Source organism: Eretmochelys imbricata, chromosome 1 (assembly GCF_965152235.1).
Source record: "Eretmochelys imbricata isolate rEreImb1 chromosome 1, rEreImb1.hap1, whole genome shotgun sequence".
Taxonomy (NCBI): domain Eukaryota; kingdom Metazoa; phylum Chordata; order Testudines; family Cheloniidae; genus Eretmochelys; species Eretmochelys imbricata.
The window spans coordinates 311,676,696-311,696,466 of NC_135572.1; the positions used below are offsets into that span (position 1 = coordinate 311,676,696).

Sequence of the window (19,771 nt, forward strand, 5' to 3'; positions counted from 1 at the left end):
AGAGCATAAAAAGCATATTTAAAAGCCCTAATTACTCTTTTCCTTACATATAAACTTAAAAATCCTTGGAATAGATATTGTCCAAAAATATTTCCTACTGCTTTGAGATATTGTATGTCAAGTTTCAGACCAGAGAGAATCTTTAATCAGAGATAATGACACCCTAGTAATAGGCATTTATAACAGAAGTATTTGTATAATCTTAACCAGAGCATTGTGAACTCATGTTAGTATGTCCTGGACACAGTTTAGACAACTGTTCTTTTGACTGTTTAAATTTGTAGCTGTTAGCATTTGAATGGATTCATTAGAAACATTTTTAAATTGTGACTTTGAATTGGGAGGATTTGATTTTTGCATGGGTTGTTGGTTGCCATACAAATCAGTTGGCATATTGCTTTTGAAAATGCTGCTCCTGTCAGTTGAACTGACTGCCCTGCTCTCCAAAGCCTGTGTCTTAGTCCTTCCCAAGAAACACTGGCCTTCATGGGTTCCAGCTCAGAATTTTGCTGGCTGTCTGGCCTCCCTTTACTTGTCATCTGGGATGACAGCCAGCCTAGGTGCACTGCCTTCCTCCTATTTCACTTCTGTACTGTCATGCTTGTATACTCTTCTTCATTCCGCTGCTCTCCTTTCTTTCCTGTTCTGTCTATTTGCCCAATTATCTTCCCATATCCTTTTTACTGTTACAACATTCTAGCTCCTTTTCTCTCCATTCCTATATCTTCCTTCCTTTTCTGCAGCTTCCTGTTCTCCCTCTCTCTTCCCATTTCTTTCCATCTGCACACATTTTCTCTGCTTTCTTCTCTGTTCTTCCTGCTGTCTCCCTCTAACTCATGCTGAATTGTGAACTGTTCAGGGTAAGGACCATGTCTTATTCTTGACTTTGTAAGTGTCATATATTTATGGCATTATATGAATGTTTAAATTGCACTAATCTCCATAATTTTTAGTCTAGAGATTTTTCTCATTAATTTCTACTCTTCCACTTTTTCTCTCTCGGTCACTGAATAAAGGCAATAAATAGTTATGTTCCCAGTCAGGTCTCAGTCTGTTCAGATACCAGTTGACAATTGTATTAACTATTTCTCTTTTTCATTTTAAGCACAACCTCAACGTTTGCCTCAGCCAAATATTTCAGCATTGGAAAAGAGCGAGGAAGAAACTGGCAAGATACAGAATGGTCATGCAGGTCTGAGTAATGGAAATGGAATTCACAACGGGGTCAAACATGTAGCTACAGATAATAGAAAATGTTCAGTTCCTGTTTCACAAAAAATGCACAGAAAAATTCAGTCCAGCTTGTCCGTCAACAGTGATAGCAGCAAGAAGAGTAAAATAAGCTCTGCATATTCTCAAAAACCAGGTTCTTCTCCTGAAGGTAAGATGAAATTCTTATTATAAAAACAAACAAACACAAAAACCCACACCAAACCAAACACAGACTAACCAAAACCCGTTTTCTCTCATAATTACACAATCAACTAAAAATAATTGAAGAGCATGGCTCATGCTCCAGAAGGAAATAGAAATCATTATGATAAAACACAAGTTACTTCCCCAAAGGAAAATATTAAGTATTGGAAGGAAATTGAAGCAATAGGTGATTTCCTGCTTTCAAACATTTCTCTACCATAGTTGGATAATATTTTCAGACTGAATAGTTGCAATTCTAAATTGGCAACGTCCTCACAAATACACCACAAACAGTGTACAAGCATTGGTTTGGGAGATTGGTACAGAGTTAATTCCTGTAATGGCAGATTCTCCCAGGGCAAGATTTGTTGTTGAAAATTTGCTGTTAGCAGATTTCCTGAGTTCCTGTGTGGTCTGAAAATCAGAAGTTAAAAATGGACCAGTGTTTTTGTTTTTATTATTATTATTATTATGCATCATACTATATTTAGTCTGTAAATAGTTTGCATGGAACAATTGCTTCTTACGCTCTCTTCCCTATGCCCAGCTTAAATGAATAAAAGTAAAATTTTTCCTTATGTTTAGCTGTGTTTTTTTCACTCCCCACAATTACACTAATGGCCCCAGAGTTCCTGAGCCCATTTTCAATCCACTGTCTTTCCATTAGTACTAATATACTCAAAAAGCTTTGCTTCTGCCTGTTACAGAAGGAGCTACGCTGGAAGCTCTCTTACTTTTATTGATGGTGAAGCAGGCTTTCATGCACTGTTGTGGGGAGGAATGTGGAACTGGCTTAAGCAGTCTGGGAACACAGGTGAAAACACAGAATCATAGGGGACAGGGACTGGGAGGTAATTTTGTTCAGAGACATGGGGGAGACTCTCAATCTGGATGGGAGGAGAGGAGGCATAAGGAGGATTAAGGAGAAGGGGATCAGAAGATAAGTACGTATCAGGCCTGAACCAAAGACTGTTACAGCAGTGGAATGATTCCCATTGACTTCAGTGGCCTTTCCTTTTGAGTGGAAATGTGTTATTACTGCAGGGGTAGAGTCACTCATACTGGTACTGTGGGGCTCATTCTGGTTCCTGTGGATTTATTTTCATATGATATTTTCAACTACCTGCTATTATTCTCTGGTTACCCTCTCATTTTTTTCAAATTTACTTCCAAATGCACCATCTTTTGCTTTGCTAGACCCCTCTATTGCTTTATTTCATTTTAAAGCCACATCACCTCCCTACCCAATATTTTCCTCATACTCACTTATTTTTCATATTGTCTTTTTATGTGGCTTATGTGGACTGAACACATGGCTATTCATGTGGCTCATGTGGACTGAACATTGCTGAGTTTAGAAAATCCAGACTCTTAAAAGGATATTTTAGTATTCCTAAAAACTGGTGCTCCTGTTGGTGGGTCGGGGAAAGTGTACAGTGGGAATTTGTAAGACTGTAACTGCTACTTAAGAAGTCACTTTATTGGCAAAAAATTAATCATGACTGGTGTTCAGGGGAAACCTGACTGCTAAGAGAGGCAGGTATAGCTATAAATTCCAATTCAAGATTTAATATCAATCGTGAGACTAAAAGCCACAGTCATATTGGCATGATAACCAGCACCCTTATTGACAACCTCAGCAAAGATTGAATGAGGTTAGATACTAAATTATTCTCTTATCCCTGGCAGTGGTAACCCTGAGTCAAGGTTGAGGCACATTCACAGTGCACTGTGAGGAAGTTTGCTCTGCTTCTGCCTGTGCTCTGTAATTCCATAATTACTTCTATTTGAAAGTCAACACATTGATACAAGTGAAGAATCTGACTCACCACTTATAAACATAGAGGATGTCAATTTTTTGTTGTTCGATTTTACGTCTCTAGGTTGCTTTTCAGAGATGCTAAACTCCTGAGACTCCACTGACCTAATTAAGATGGTGAATGCTCTTATCCCCTCTGAAAACCAGATTCAGCATGTCTCAAATTAGGCATTCAAATTAGTGGATATTTATCATGCAAAAAATAAAAAGAACAATTGGATGCAAGTCAGTGTGCAGCAAGTCAGTGGCATAGTTAAGAACATAACTGGGAAATCCTTTCTCTCAATTCTGTCTTCAACAGCTAATTGTAAACCTTCAAAATAAAATTGGCAGAAGTATTACTTTTTTTTTAATTGAACACTAAACAACAGCAATTCAGGCCCTGAAATCTCTTATGAACCATTGTCTTGTAACAAGAGTCCTATATGCAGGCACAACTTCTCAGTAACTTAATTCTCTTTTCAAAATCAATTACAAAGCAAAATAATCCCTTTTAGATATGTGTTTAAATTGAGTCTGATTTTCCCTTCACTCATTATGCTCCCATTTCTTGGCCCAAATGAAAAATCAGGAGGTTCCCTGTGGATTTGCTACTTTGTAGTTCGACATAGACCCTCCATACGTTGTAAACACATGGAACATGGAAAGTTTCAATTGTGACACATACTATGCTGTGTATGTTTAGAAATGACACTTTATAGTCAGGACTGGATTGTGCAGTTTGTACAAAGGCCTGTGTAGGGGTGGCACTGAGCAACACTGCCGCTGGGGCAGCACCAGGGACATCCTGCCTCAGCTATGCACAGTCTGTCCTGGGGAAATCAGGAGTCAAGTAAGCCCTATCGGCCTTTTTTTTCCCCCCTAAACGCCCCAAGTCCACTGAACAGATCAAATTGAAGGGTCCTCCTGCTTACCCCTTGCTTCCTCTATTGTTTACTCCCCAGGGGGAGCAAGGGGCAAGCAGGAGGACCCTTCTGTATGATCCGTTCATACAGTGGGTGTTCTTTAAATAAAATAAAATAAAAAGGCAGATAGGGCTTATTTTACTCCTCTTATTTGTAGGGATCTCCCGAGTTACTTCGGGCTTAAACAAATGATCTAAGCCCTACCTGACAGGGTTTAAAGTATAAAGTAATTGTTTATATGTGAAAACATGCATCTAAATGAGACCTAAAAATTACTACGGAACTGTTAGTAGGTCCTTACTGTTTTCATTGTTTGAGTGATTCTGATTGATACAATTGTGGCTTCACTTTGTGTCATCATTTATAAATTGAGGTAATTTCTTACTTGTGTCCTGTAAATTAAAAATACAGTACACTCCCTGTATAGTCACAAATAGTACACTGTCACATATAATCTCTAGATACAGAATTATCCAACAGCTAAAATTAGACATGTTTAATTTGGTGCTTAATGCTATGGTTTTTGGAGGTGAGAAAATTTGTCTTGGCTCTGAATAGTATGATCTAAGACAGCTGCTGAAATTGTTGCTCAGGTTCAACTGTTTTCAGTTTGAGTGCAGCATAGCTTTATTGTGTCGTAATTAAACTGTATGGAGGTATCAGGTGATGAATACACATCTGTGGAAAATGTTATTTTTCTGTTCAGTAACTTGGTTTATTTTGCATTGTGGTCCTATGGCAGGCACTTCTGCATCTGTGTCAAAAATATAGGATAAACCTGCTGGCAACTTTTTCAGCACTTGAGTAGTTTATTCTGCTGGAAGTGGAGGTGCAGTTGTGGAGACTGTTGGTGATGTTTGTATAAGTCCTTATCATGCAGGAAATATTCGTCTTGCTCTCTCATCACTCCTTTTGTTGATTAAACCCGCAAGTGGACACAGTGGTACTGGTCATTTGACCTAAATGAAATAATGCACAGGGACTAAATCACCACTCCAGAAAAGAACATTTATTTAGAACAGTGGTTCTCCGGTTTATTTGCTCATGATCCCCTTCGTTGTGTGTGAAGGCAGAGCTGGGAGTGGTGGCCAGACGCCCAGCTCTGAAAGCAGCACTGCCACCAGCAGCAGTGGAGAAGCACGTCTGCACTACGGCTGGCAGTGGCATGGCCTTCAGAGCTGGGTGTCCAACCAACAGCCGCTGCTTTCCAGTGGTCCAGCTCTGAAGGCAGTTAGGAGAATGTTACCCTTTTGTAACTTCTTATAGAAGGCTAATTTGCTTATTATTAATCAAATGCATATTCAATCTTCTTTAACTATATTCAAAGTAACAAATATAGTTAGCTGGACAAATATATAGGTTCACACGCCTCAGTGCTGTACCTAACATTATACATTTATCCACCCAGCAATGATGTGCACAAATTTTGGGCATAGTTTCTAAAACCTTTTTCATATTGTGAACCTTATCTTCCCTAACAAAGAGATTGTCTTGTGGACGCCCCCTCTCTTTTGTGATCAATTGACAATCACATCACAATGATAGCAGTTGTTTACACAGAAAAGTAATGTTATCAGATTGTGTTTCAAGAGCTCACATTATGAGCTTCCTTTTGTTGCGCAAGGTTATATGCCTGTTTATTTCAGGTAGCTTTTTAATTTTCCCAAAGAAGATAAATGACTTTTGTCAGCTTTTAAAATGCTTAAACTATCCTGTGTCTTCTCGTGTTTGACATTTTTATATTTTTTCCCAAAATAGGGAGAACTGTACTGTTTATGTGGCCTGTTCGTGTATTTAAAATTTTAGTTCAGTATTTTGCTTAGGAATATTGAATATTTTCAAGGTGATGTGCACAGCAGCTGGAGAGGGGGTTGATCACATAGATAACAGATTTTTTAATCTGTTACCTCTTGTACACTGCTTTGTAAATGTAAACCATATCTCTATTTAATTTAATTATTATCATCATCATTATTTTACTTTTGTTCAGCTGGCTTCTCTTCAGCTTGTCTCTTGTTTGTCTCAGACTGCTGTGCTGCTTTGGTTGTGGCCTGTCTCTTCTGACAGTGCTCTGTGTTCATCCTTGGCTTTCTCCAGGTCTGCTCCTCCGATCTGCATGAGACCTGTAACACCTGCTGAGACTTCTGTTCATCTCTCTGTATGGGCCTTGAGCAAACCCCTGCTGAGGACCTCAACTGCCACTTTGATTGCGGTTTTGCCCTTTTTGATTCTTGCTGTGAGACAGCAGAGTGCTTGGGAGATCTGTTTTGAGTTTGTCTGAACTGTGTGAATATAGTTAGCTAAAAAGCTGACCAAGGTCTGCATTCTGTAAGTGAGCTTATTTACCATTACAGACATGAAAACCTTTTATTGTATATGACCTGCCTGCCTGGTATGAAAGCTTATTGAGTCAGTTTGTGACAGGTTAGTGTCAAGTATTGTAAAAGAAGCAAAGATCAGCCTGCATGTGTGTTTTTGCTATACGTGTTGCAATTTAACTTTGGCTGATCTTGTGAAGTTTAGATGGTCATGTAATGGATCTCTTAAAATCTATTTGTTAAACAGATCTACCCAGTTTAAATAAAAGAAGTGGGTGGAGATAGCAGAAGGGAAGCTAACCTTGTTTCAAAAAATGCTTGTTTCAGTCTTGCATATTAAACTGGGATACTGAGGAATTGTTAATGTGTGTAAGGAAGATAAAAAATGTTATGCTAATACTACTAGTTATAATAATTATTGTGACCCTTAAAAACAAAGTGACATTAAAATATATAACTAAAAACGAGGAATGATTTGGCAAACTTTGGTTATGGAAAGTTAAGTTTAGGCAGCAAGGCTTTACCCTAACTTAGATCCTTGCTGTTTGTTGTAGTTAAAGTGGCTTTTTTAAAATTTTTTTTTGAGGAGTTATCATCCACTTGCAGCAATGTGCTGAATGTGTGCAACCTCTAAGATACTGAACATGTTCTTAAAAGAAATATTGATAAAGAAAGGGACTGTTTGTTTTCAGAAAGTATATTTCAAACAGAGAAAGTTGTTTTTAAACCAAAGTTTGCTGTTAAATACAATTTTTGCGGGACCCTGGGAAAGTTTTGTTCATTTTTGGGTCTTTCGCTCCCTAAATTGTGAGTGGTGAATCTCTCATTTGGCAAAAATAAATAATAGTAAGAAGTTAAGACTGCTAGGTCCAAACCTAGGTTGGATCTTTGCCATTCAGCAATATATACTTTCAGTCAAGTTAAGAAGTGTTGATGAGCTTTGAAGAAAGTCTTCTACATCCTCCTCTGGAAGAATGGTAAAAGTTTGTGAATAATTTCCCATGAATAATGTTTTCCACAAATTAGGAATTTCTTTTGATTACACAAGTTCCATAAGGAGATCATGATTTCCTCAAATGTATTAGTTTTTCAACAATTTTCGGCAACATTTGGCAATTTTTTTAACACTATGGCTTGCTTTAGAACAGTTTGCTGTGAAAATTTTACTCTACAAAATTCAAGCTATTAGTTGTTGTTTCTGTTTCCAGACTAAATGAGCAAAAATACTATAAATACTATAATTGGGAGGGAGGAAGAAGCCATTTGGGCCTTAAATCTCTCAAGGAAACCGCCGTTAAACAGATTACAGAGCTTAAAACCTGTACGGTTTTGTCTGAGGTCTCATGCATAAGCAAATTAAGCTACTACAAAATATGTATTGGTTGGATACAACATTTAAATGTTAATCTTCTCTTCCCAAATCTACCGAAAGTAACTTTGTGCATATGCACTGTTTGAGCTGCAGAACCTTGACTAGCTTGTGGTATTTATTGCCCATTTGTTCTGACACTGACAAGGAGTTTTTAGAACCCTGTCCAAGAAATCTTAAAATACAGAACTGAGGAAAAAAAGTTAGTAGTGTGCTAATAGTTAACAGAAGCTCAGTGGAATGACCTGGGTAACTTCAGGTTGGTTAGCTTAATGTTGATCCCAGGCAAAATCATGGAAGGGTTGATTTGGGATGCAATTAGTAAAGAATTAAAGAATGGTATAATAATTAATGCCAATTGACATGGCTTTAGGGAAAATAGGTCTGGTTGAACTTGATATTGTGTTTTGATAAGATTACAAGTTTGGTTCATAAAAGGAACTATGTCATTCTTAGTCTTCCGTTAGACTTTGTACTACACAATTTTCTGATTATGAAAACAGCACTATTCAGAATCAATGTAGCACATACTAAATGGATTAACTAACTGATATGTCTCAAAAAGTAACTGAGCAATTGTTGTTCAATGGCAGTGTTTGTTGTGGCATCCCACTGAATGGCCCAATGTTCTTCAATATTATTATCAACGATCTGGAGGAAAACACAAAATCATTGCTAGTTTGCAGGAGACAGTTACATTGATGAAGTAGTAAATAATGGTAAGGACAGGTGTGCTTCCATAGAGCAATTTGGATCACTTGGTGAGCTGGGCTGATTTGAGTAATGTAAGTTTTAATACAGCCAGAAGCAAGTTCATACATCTAGGAACAATGAATGTAGGTCACGCTTACAGGATAGGGGATGGTATCTTGGCAAATAGTGATTCTGGAAAGGGCTTAAGGGTTGTACTGCATAAACAAGAGAAATGAGCCCCCAGTCCAGTGCAGAGGCAAAGAGAGTAAATGCAATCCTAGGATGTATGATCAGGTATTGAGTAAGAGGAAGGAGGTGGTGTTACTTCTATATATTGCATTAATGAGACCATTACTGAAACTTTGTCCAGTTCTGGTGTCCACACTTTAAAAAGGATGTTGAGAAATTAGAAATTGTTTTAGATTTGTGGGGAGGAGAGTGAAAGAGAAAAGGTCTATGTAACAGGGCTCTCTCTCCACCCCTGTCTTCCTCTGTGCACCCAGACCACCTGGAGAGACTCTGCTAGTAAACAACATGTGATTTAATTGGTGCTACAGTGATCAGAGTGCTGCATAGTTGCTGTTGCCCAGCACTCTGACACAGTCTGTTATAAAGAGCAAGTTCTACACCTGATCAAAAATAGAGGAAACCTGTTTACCAAAAGTGCTGCACCATTAACTTTAAGGCAAATATATCTTGGTTTATGGTGAAGGGGCACTGCTATGTGGGATGGCAAACTGGGAGATGAAGAACTAAAGAATGCTGTTGTGACTGTGTGGGCCCCAGTTTCTCCAGCCTACACTATGTTAGGAAATGTCCAATTTTTAAAAATGGATGAATGTTTTTTCTGCACAAAGAGAGATTTTTTTGAAGTTAGCATGTCACTGAGGTGAATAGTGGCTTTAGTTCAAACCTTCGGCTGTTGTGGTTTATCAGGAGACAGTTTTAGGCCCAGCAACCCTACTTTGTATTACAGTATAAAGAGGAAGACTGTATTGCAACAGAAAAGAATAGGTGTTTAAAAAGTTGCAAAAAGATACACTCCACCCCCAGGTTGCTGGCTTTATTCTTTTTCCATGATTTTTGCTCATCTTTGGGAATGTAAAATGAAACTCATGTTCCAGATAGTTGGCTTAATGTGTTCCACTTCTGACTCATCTGTAGCACCTGCTGTGTTTTTTTATGTAAGTGGAAATAAACTCCATTGGAAACAATCTTTCATACAAGCACTATCATCAAAAATATTTGTGCTTATCCAAGATCTTCTAGTTAAGTAATCTGAAGGACTTGGTTTTGGAGCCTGGGAAAAAGTGTTTCAGAATCTTATGAAAGGAGTAGAAACATAACTGTCTACAAAGGAGTATTGAAAAACCTGAAATTATCTTTTTGACTGAATCCTGTGTAATATACCAGTGGTGTGTGTCCTGTTGCCTTTAAGTGACTGACTTACAAAGAAGATAAGGGACCCTCTACCACCCACTAAGAGAGAGATCAACTAGGCCAAGTGACAGACACACTTATAGTTTTGGAGATGGAAGAACTAGGATACATCTGCCAGTACCACAGCCGGGCATTTGTGTGGTTTCTGCAGCACATTGATCTGTTGCACATGCTCGTAAACCCAAGATTAAATCTCAAATATTACTTTGGATGTGAGACTTGTCTCTTCCTTCTGCCTCCCCTTATGTGTCTCTTTCTTCCCCTACTTTATTTCTTCTCTTTCCGATCCTTCTCTTTTTTCCAGCAGTGACAGAAGCTGCACTTCAATCTTTGCTGGGGGTTTTTCTCTCTCCTTTTGCAAGTGTTTGTCTTCTTTTGTCTTCTACGAAACAGATTAAACTTTAACAACAGCTTGCTACAAACTATCCCTACAAACTTCTCTTTTCCCCAAAAGGACAGTTATCTTCAATGCAATCTAAGAGTCTATCAAAGAAGAGGATTTTCCCTTCTAAAAATGCTCCCCAGCTAAGGGGAAAGGGAGCAAAGGAAGGTGATAAAATGAAAACTGTATTAAATGCTTTACATTTCAAATGCTTTAAACTGCTTTTCCTTCTTTTTTTTTTTTAACTTTCATAAAAGGTTGAAAGGATTTCTAATAGTGTGCTTGCCATGGTACTAACCAGGCTGAGGTCTCTGTATACCAAATCCTGAACCTTTGTTTAAAGTTAAGGAGTACTTGTGGCACCTTAGAGACTAACAAATTTATTTGAAAATAAAATAAATTTGTTAGTCTCTAAGGGGTGCCACAAGTACTCCTTTTCTTTTTTGCAGCTACAGACTAACACGGCTGCTACTCTGAAACTTGTTTAAAGTTGTTTAACATTGGACAGTGACTTGGTTATGTTAATACCTTTGGCTCATATATTCCATCTAAATTGATACAACTAGAACTCTGCTCTTACTAGTGTGTTCTATTCAACATAACCTCCGGGTCTGTTGTACTTTTAGCTATGGTACCTCTGGTACCAACCAAAGTATAGAGATTTTGGAGAAACTACTGAGAGTCACCAAAAACCTGAGGTTAGGTGGATGTGGTGATAACAACTTGCCCATCACAACATATTGTATAATCTTCTAGTCCAACACAGCTGTTCAGAGTCCAGATTTAAAATCAATAGCATGGGTGGGGAAAAGTTTCATTAATGTTTCAACTTTGCCCTTGAAACATGGCCCAAAATTCTTGTTCATCATACAGTTGAGTCACTGGTCACTGAAAGGATAAAGAAAGTAACACAGATGTTATGCCTTTTTTTTCTTTTCATTCTCTGAAGTCTGTGTAGGCTAGTAAACCTCATAGGAAACTAAGGTTTCAGAGTAACAGCCGTGTTAGTTTGTATTTGCAAAAAGGCAAGGAGTATTTGTGGCACCTTAGAGACTAACCAGTTTATTTGAGCATAAGCTTTCGTGAGCTACAGCTTCATGCATCCAATGAAGTGGGCTGTAGCTCACGAAAGCTTATGCTCAAATAAATTGGTTAGTCTCTAACGTGCCACAAATACTCCTTTTCTTTTTATAGGAAACTAAGTATCTTCTGAGTGGAGAATGTGTGAGTTTGCTAGTCAGGGCAGCTTAGATCAGAATAAACAGTATGTGCATAAGTTTCTGCTTCACTCCTGTGAAGAAGAGATGAAAGAAAAAACATCCATAGTGACACCCATAATAGAACCATCAGCCAAAATTAACAGTGCATCATTTCTTTGTGTAATTGAGCATGCATGGATAGCTTTGGCCTTTGATAATTAGCCAAGAGTGAAGTAGCTTTATGTAGACCAACACAATCGGTCTGCTTCAGTAAATATCTACATAATGGAAAGCTTTGCAGGTTCCACGGAATGTCTTTCTCTACACTGAGAACTGAAAAGTAGACTCTGGTGAGTTTTGCTTCTTGCTTTAAAAGCCAGTATATCAATGTGTGCTATATCCTGAGTGTGTCTGTTTGCCTCTATCTCTGATTTACACATCGCTGGAAAAGGAGGCAGTGATGAAGGTTAGTGTATGTGTTTCTGTATTTTGGCCTTTATCTGTCTGTGTAACAGTTGTGAAATGTCCTGCAATCTACTCAAAATCATTACCTGTTTTCTTTCGTTATTAACCTCTGTCTGTCTGCCTGTTTTGAGGGTAGAGAATAATAAAAATAAAAAAAATAATAAAAAATAATAATAAAAAAAATAAAAAAAAATAAAAAAAAAAAAGTTCCTCAAATGTGGACATTCCATAGACTCATGTGACTGTTGTCTTCTACCTCTAGTTCCTTTACATCAAAAATGAGAGAGGAAATTGTACCTGAACAAATCTATGGTCCCCAGCTAATTCCATGACATGGTCTCCATGACAGCAAGCTAATTAATCACAGTCCCTGTGGCTTTGGTCAAATTCACTTAGCTAATATTTCCCAACTTCATTTCACATATCTGCAGAGTTTTGGATGAAGGTCACTTATATAGGTATAGGATTTTTTTCCATATAAAGAAGCCACTTTAACAGACATAAGCAAAGTGGTTGTTTTTTTTAAAAAAAACTGCTAAAGCTTATCAGCATTTGTGTCTTGCAGTTCTCCTTACCACACAACGCTAAGGAATTTCTGAGAGAGTTGTTTTGTTTTTCTCGCTCTTTCTCTGGCTTTACTGCATCTTGAGGGTTTATTCTAGGCCACCTCTATTTATTATTTATATAAATTCATTTGTTGGCTTAAGTACTGCACCTAACCTAAGATATTTATGTATGCAGATGACAATGTTCTTACCTACTGCTCCTGATAATCCTCTTGTCAACACTTTCCTGTGTCAACTGGCTCAATGAAATCACCTCATTCATTTATTTTTTTAAAACATGAGAACTGCAACTTTGCTGTTTCCTACCAGAAATTCTAATTGGCCTTTAATGTCAAAAATACACATTTATAATTTTAATTTCTTAGCTATTAAATGTATGTAAAAACCCATAAGTCTTGCTTCATCACAATCACTCAGGGTATATCTATGCCGCAAATGAAGATGTGATTGGCAATATGGGCTTTGGCATGGGTTAGCTGCGCCAGTAAAGCCCGCCAGGAACTCTGCGTATGTACTGAGGTTACTGAGTTGTGAGAAATTAAAGATAGCATGGATGTACTTACAGTCACCCCTTTATTTACAGCGTAGACATATCTTTAGTACGTACACTGACTTAAATAAGATTTCTTCCAAATTTAGTACATCAGTTTGGACTCTGCCTACTATAAATAAGTTAGTAAGCTCATTTATTGTACCACATCTGGACTTCACAGATATAATTTGGTCACGTTTTTCCATAAAGCCTTTCAAAATGTGACATGGTCTACAAGTGAGCATCTAAAATTGTTACTGTATTCTTGAGCACTGTGTTATCATCACTGTTGCCTCTGGTTACATTTGTAGGTTAGCATGAAAATCACCTTGCGATAACTGTTTATAAATAGCTAAACAGTTTGGCATCAAGTGTTTTTGAAAGGACAGACTAACTTACAAGTGTACCAGTAGAAAAAACACTAGGACTGTATTTTCTCCACTGAGTTATAAATATTAATCTAATTTATGTTTTAGTCTGTCTAATTTTCAGAACTGATTACCCATTCTGATCAGATTTGTTTTACGTCCAAGTGAGCCGTTAATTTCTTACAACAATATTCCACAGCTTTAAAGATGTAACCCTGTAGTGTCCTTTTGCTTTAAAAAGTCTTGCAACTTTAAAAGTTTCATTTGTGTTCTAAGTATTCATGTCTCTCACAGATTAAATATACTCCTCCCCAAATAGTATCTGTTGCTGAATGATGAACACAAAATCAAACTTGTGTGCATGATATATGGACCTATATCGGGGGGGTTAAGCTGAGCATTTCAGAACATACTGTATGTAATTGGGTTTTCTTTGGGTTGATTTTGATGACAATCTGATAAATGTATGCCTCAGTACTATAATTTTCTTCTCAGTGCTCAATGTTTTGCTGTTCTTCCAATCTTTGTGTGACAATTATTTGATGTGATTACATGTATTCATTATTTGGGTGCCATCTCTCCAGCCGATGATGTGTGGGGTAGCAGTCAAGTGCACTTTCTCATTTACCATGTGTGACTTACTGGTGCCCATGACAGCAGGATATTTCAGTTCAGGTTTAGTTCTAATTTCCAGTTAGCTTTAAAAATTAATTAAATCTAATACTAATAAGAGAATTGTGCTGAGGAATAATTTAAAATGTGGGATCAGAACAGATTTTTTTCTTCATTGTTGAAAATGTAGATGTGTGTATATATAGCATGTTGATATGTCTGGTTTTGAGATTGCTTTCTCTGATATCACAGAGAAAGCAAAATCCTCATGCTGTGGTGGCATCTCCTTGGCTATAACTACTTTTTTCCATAAACATCAGCAACAAGCAAGCACATAATTTATGCATAAATTATAAGCAGCTGGGACCAACTCTCAGTTCATAAAGTCTCAGTGTTCTGTTTTTGTCTTTGCCTCTTGAGATTTTGTTTCTCTTATGAATTATGTCTCATGAAGGTGGCTCTCAAAATAGTTGGGTTTGATTTGACTTGAAATGTGGCTGAGGTATGGTTCTTAATTCTATTCCTCCCCCCAGCACCAGTTCTCCTGTCCTTAGTCACACAGCTATAAAATTACGTGTAGCAAAGGTCCCCAATACAGTATGAACAGTAAAAGTAAACAGTACATAAATTGTATTGGACCTTTACCACACAAACTGATCCTGCTAGAAGAAACTAACATGTTTATATGCCAGCTCTGTGGTTGGTACCATATATGGCACAGATATAAAATATGGTGCGTTTACAATCTAGAAGACAGATGCAAAGGTAGACCAAAAGGAAGCAGTCACTTTAGATAACTTGATATTTCTTTCATAATCATAATTTATGGGTGTCATGGAAGAAGTAAGTTTGGACAAATTTGAATGAGGAGATGATAGAGATATGCAGGGGGTGATGTGAAAACAAGAGGAGAGAAAGGACATGAAGCCTGGCATCGAGGCTAGCATAATTGACTAATGGAGGGGGACATACAAGATGAGATCCAAGATTTAAGCTGACTGTGTTGTGACCTTGAAGAGGAGGACACAAAATTTCAACTTCATGTTGCAGGGGAGGGGAAGCTTGGCAGATTGTAAAGCAGTGCCAGTAATTATTATGCGACATATTTGCACATAAAATGTAATACTGATTTGTCCTTTTTTCCCCTCTTTTTTTTTTATATGCGGCACACTACAAAACTGGTACTTACAAAGATTGCTGTGTTCACTGTATCCTGGCTTGCTTGTTTTGTGAGTTTCTCACCCTCTGTAATATTGTTCTGGGACAAGCTTCCTGTGGCATCTGTACATCGGAGGCCTGCTGTTGTTGCTGTGGGGATGAAATGGGGGATGACTGTAACTCCCCTTGTGACATGGATTGTGGCATAATGGACGCTTGTTGCGAATCATCAGACTGCTTGGAAATCTGTATGGAATGCTGTGGGATTTGTTTCCCAACATGAAATATTTGTATCTTTTTTTTTTAAATTCTGTTAAAAACTGGAGAGCCTTTAAAATTACTTTTGAAGAAAAATAAGGTAAGAGTCTCACACAGCAACCTAGTATTTGCACTGTTAAATTGCTATGTTTAAAGAATCTTTAGAGAAAACAAAAAACCTGTACTTTAACAAATGTTTTATGGTTTAGTATGTGAAATTCTAGTTACTTTCCAACCCTCTTTGGCTTTGCAAATGGAATAGTTGGCTGTAATCAACTTAAAGGCCTGATACAATAGGCCTTGCTTGGCTAAAATAGCAATTTGAGTTAAGTTTTTGGCCAGAGAAAAGACTGCAAAGTAGCCTTAAATATTTTCCCCTCACCTACTTTAATGCTTAAATGCTTGAATAGCCTTCCATACCTAACACACTTTTGCAGGAGTTCTTGAAAGCAAAATGTCTTTATTTCAACCTTTTATGGTTTGAAGTAACTTTGGCCTATTATATTTTAAAGTGAATTTAAAATATGCAGTGGGAATCTACAATTGGTCTTGGTGCAGTGGTCACATTGAAATGTTTCTTCTGTTTTGAAAGATTCCATTGGTTTGAGAGAGATTCCCTGTGCTTACCATGGTGAATACTGATAATAGGTGAAATCCAGGTAAATTAAGTCAATGAGAGTTTTGTCATTGACTTAAAAAGGGCCAGGATTTCACCCACCGTCTTCCAAACCACAATAAACTTTTTAAATGGGACCTGTATTTCCCTTCAGTGTCAATGTTACTTGAAGTGATCAGTTTTAGAACAAGGTTTTGAAAGCCTAGGTAATCATGAAACATACCATTTCTCAGTTAGATGCTCAATCACTCTGATTATTTTAAGGAATATCATGAAAAAAAAATGCAGATTCTAAACCTATCAGTTTTTGTGGCTTTACAACCACATTTCCTAATTTAATTTTCTCTCTCCCCCTCCCCCGCCCCCATCCTCCTTCCTCTGCTGTAGGAAAGACCCACACAAACAGGGGGAATGGACAGTCAGAGGAAATAGTGAAACCAGCTAGAGAGGAAGTACTATCAAGTGTAGAAAGTAAACTTATGAAATATCATATTCTCAAATATTGGTTCTTTTAAGTGTTACTTATAAACAGTATGTAAAGAATTTTCAAATAGTTACTTTTAAGCTGATTGTGTCGCTTTAAAACTGAAGGAACTGTAGTAATGTCTTTTAAAAACACATAGGATTCAATGGGCTAAATTTTTCTCTTAATTACACCATATATATCTAGATTTTCTCAGTAAGTCTAAATTTTCCCAGTGTAATTGAGAACAGACTCTGGCCCAACTTAGCTAGTGATTACACAATTTCCAGATGTTGAGAAATAATGGTGCCCATTTACCTTAGCATCTGCTAGTTTCTCCCCTCAATACCTCTGCCTCATTTGTTCTGTTATATAAACTACCTGTACATCTTGATCTCACATGTTTAACTTTGCTATCTAGACTCCATATTTCCTGTTTGTAGCTTGTTGGTCCTAGTAGATTTAGGTCTCACTATAACAGTCCTTGATGAGTAATATCACATTTCCTTAAAGTGAATTGACCCTAAAACAGTTCTTTCCAATGTAAAGAATTCAATGTATGCAAATGTGACAAACTGAAAGAGCATGGGAATGTGAAATTCACGGTGAACACATTGTTCTTACCTAGGGCCTGGTCGTGTAAACACTGACTAGTAGTGCTTACTACTGTGAGTTCTCACTGAAAATTATAACCTTAAAATAGCTGTATCCTTCACAATTCTGTGGAACTAGGGAGGTGTTTCCTTCTGCCTTGACCTCTCCAGGATTGTGGTATATTCCAGTTCAATGCAGATTTATTCAGCAGGTATCTTTATCCATTTTTTTGACAGTTATTACAGTAGCTTTTCCCATCTCTTTTTGCTACATAGATAGATCCAGATTCTGATCTCACATTAAGGTAAACCAGGTGTTTCTCCACTGTCACCGTTTTCTAATGGTGTACCTTCATTAAGGAAGTGCTCAGATATTATGGTAATGGACACTATAATAAAAAACTACATTGTTAAACTGATAAAATAACTGAGCTCAGAATCAGGCCGATGGGGCTTATTTATGACTCCTTTTAGTCTGAACCTCACTGGGACGGGGGAAGAGGCATGCTGACTGAGTGGCAGTGCCTGGAGGCATTTTGCCTTTGTAAGATATAATGCCTCTGGGGAAACTGGGGGCATCACCGTGAGCAGTAGGACTTGCTGCACCTTGGGAAAGTGTAGACAGTGCTTCCCCCCAGCACAACGCTGATGGATATCACCACGGTGGTGTTGGGGAAATGTTCTCTGGAACCAGGTAGCACTAAAAACTGTGCTAACTGTCCCATCCCCTGTGTTGCTTAGCACAGCCAAATAAGCTACGGCTATCCCTTGTTTTGAATGCGTTTGTGAGTCAGGGGAGAAGGGCTTCCTATGTCTTCTCTTTGTGCCAGAGCAGTCACATTTTGGTTTATAGATTTCTGGAAAACTGAACATCTGCATTATTAAGCTTTTAGAAATATTGAATTTTAAGAATTGTTTAGTATTGTTCTTGAAAATAAATTACTATACCACAGGCTGCTATAGATGGGCAAACAATTATGGTCTATGCAAACTACCTTTTCATGGTTTAAGGTTTGTTTGTTCACTTAGATTGTTATACACACAAATGGTTCTGCTTGTAGGATACTTTACAAATGGAAATGTTTTGGGTTCAAAGTAGAAAAAGGTGGGAAATGCACGTATTTCATTTTTTTTCTAAAGAGTATAGTCCCAATATTGTTAAACCAAAACCAAGAAGAGCTCTGTTTATAATTTATATATAATCAGAATCTGGATATTTATATATACCTAATTTTAATATTTCTCTTGTGTCCACTTGATTTGTGAAATATTAGGAAGTGAAAATACTGGCAGTTAATAGGACATTTAAAGCCTTCCAATGACTTGGAACTATCATCAGATTATTGCACATTTAATTCTGAAATTTTTAACCGTGTGATTTGTTTAACATTTAAATCTATTCTACTATTCTTTGTCATAGAAATATTAGCATTTTTGTAATATTTATCTCTGCAGCAGAGAACATTAGTGAGTAGTTTAAAGAACTTTTTTAATATTTATATTCTTAAAATTCTCTTTTGTTATGTCCGTTCTGTAGGCAATCTTATGAGCACCTTGTGTAACAAAAACAAGCAGAAATAAAAGTAGACAATGTGAAAATGTAGTTTAAATAAAAAATCAGTACTCATCAAGTTTGTAAAATTTCTGGTGGACATTTCACAGTGTTTCAGTTTTACAGTTTTGCAAACTGGCCCTGTTTTTTACAAATTGGTAAGTTACTATTTGTATTTTATATTAACTGGATCTGTGTAATTGTAAAACACTATTTTGAAATAAAAGAACTTTATTTTAAAACTTTGGAATACTTTGTTACTGTCTTGTTACTGTTTTGCATTTTAACATCATGTAGAAGTCTCTGCATACAGACATTGCTTTACGCAAGACTTCCTGCTACAGCTTGTAATCTTTGGGTGACTCACAGTGTGAGTGAACCAATATCACTATGTATAATTTCGCAATGCATAGCAAAGAAATAATATCCGAAGAAATAACTTGGGACTTTGTAATATGGAATACATTTAAAATACATTTTATGTAAGTTAAACACTAGTGGGATAAATTTATCCCTGGTGTAACTCCATTGACTACAGTGGAATCACACTCAGGGTGAATTATTGTATTTTTAATATATTCACTGACATGTCCCTTTCAAATGACTAAAAAGCTACACTAAACATGGAGTAGTCGGTTCACAGTATTATTTAATTGGCAGTAAGATTAATGGACTCACGAGACTGCAAAAACTTAAGGTTCATCCACACAAGAAAATAGCATTGCTTTAATTTAAGGTGTGATTTTTTTTTAAACCAATTTAACTAAACCAGTGCAAAAGGCTGTTTGGCACTTACTGTGGTTTAAACTAAGGTTATTTCAGTTTGGCTCAAATTGAGTGGGAACAGGGTTAAGCTAAACCTAAATAAGCCTCTCAAACTGAAAGAAGAGTGTCCACATGGCCTTTTACAATGGTTTATTAAATCTTTTTTTTTAAAGTGATAACAACCCTCCTGTATACATGAGACCTTAGAAAATCAAAAATAATTCTAAAGACTCTCCACCAAATGTTACTAATATTTTAGTTGCACTGAATGAAATTCTGTGC

At 37.1% G+C, this 19,771-nt stretch overlaps 1 protein-coding gene across 6 annotated transcripts in view; it reads left to right on the forward strand.

Annotated features, from left to right (window-relative positions):
* MDFIC (MyoD family inhibitor domain containing) overlaps positions 1 to 19,771 on the forward strand; it is a 176,837-nt gene that overhangs the window by 44,415 nt on the left and 112,651 nt on the right. For 3 of the 6 annotated variants that reach the window (XM_077834218.1, XM_077834237.1, XM_077834227.1), the window contains 2 exons: positions 1,106 to 1,381; positions 15,278 to 18,974. In XM_077834218.1, the coding sequence (XP_077690344.1) occupies positions 1,106 to 1,381; positions 15,278 to 15,525 (524 nt within the window). In that variant the 3' untranslated portion in view covers positions 15,526 to 18,974. Of the gene's footprint in view, positions 1 to 1,105; positions 1,382 to 6,237; positions 6,469 to 15,277; positions 18,975 to 19,771 lie in introns of those variants that run through there. The other 3 variants (XM_077834251.1, XM_077834253.1, XM_077834244.1) reach the window with 2 other exon arrangements.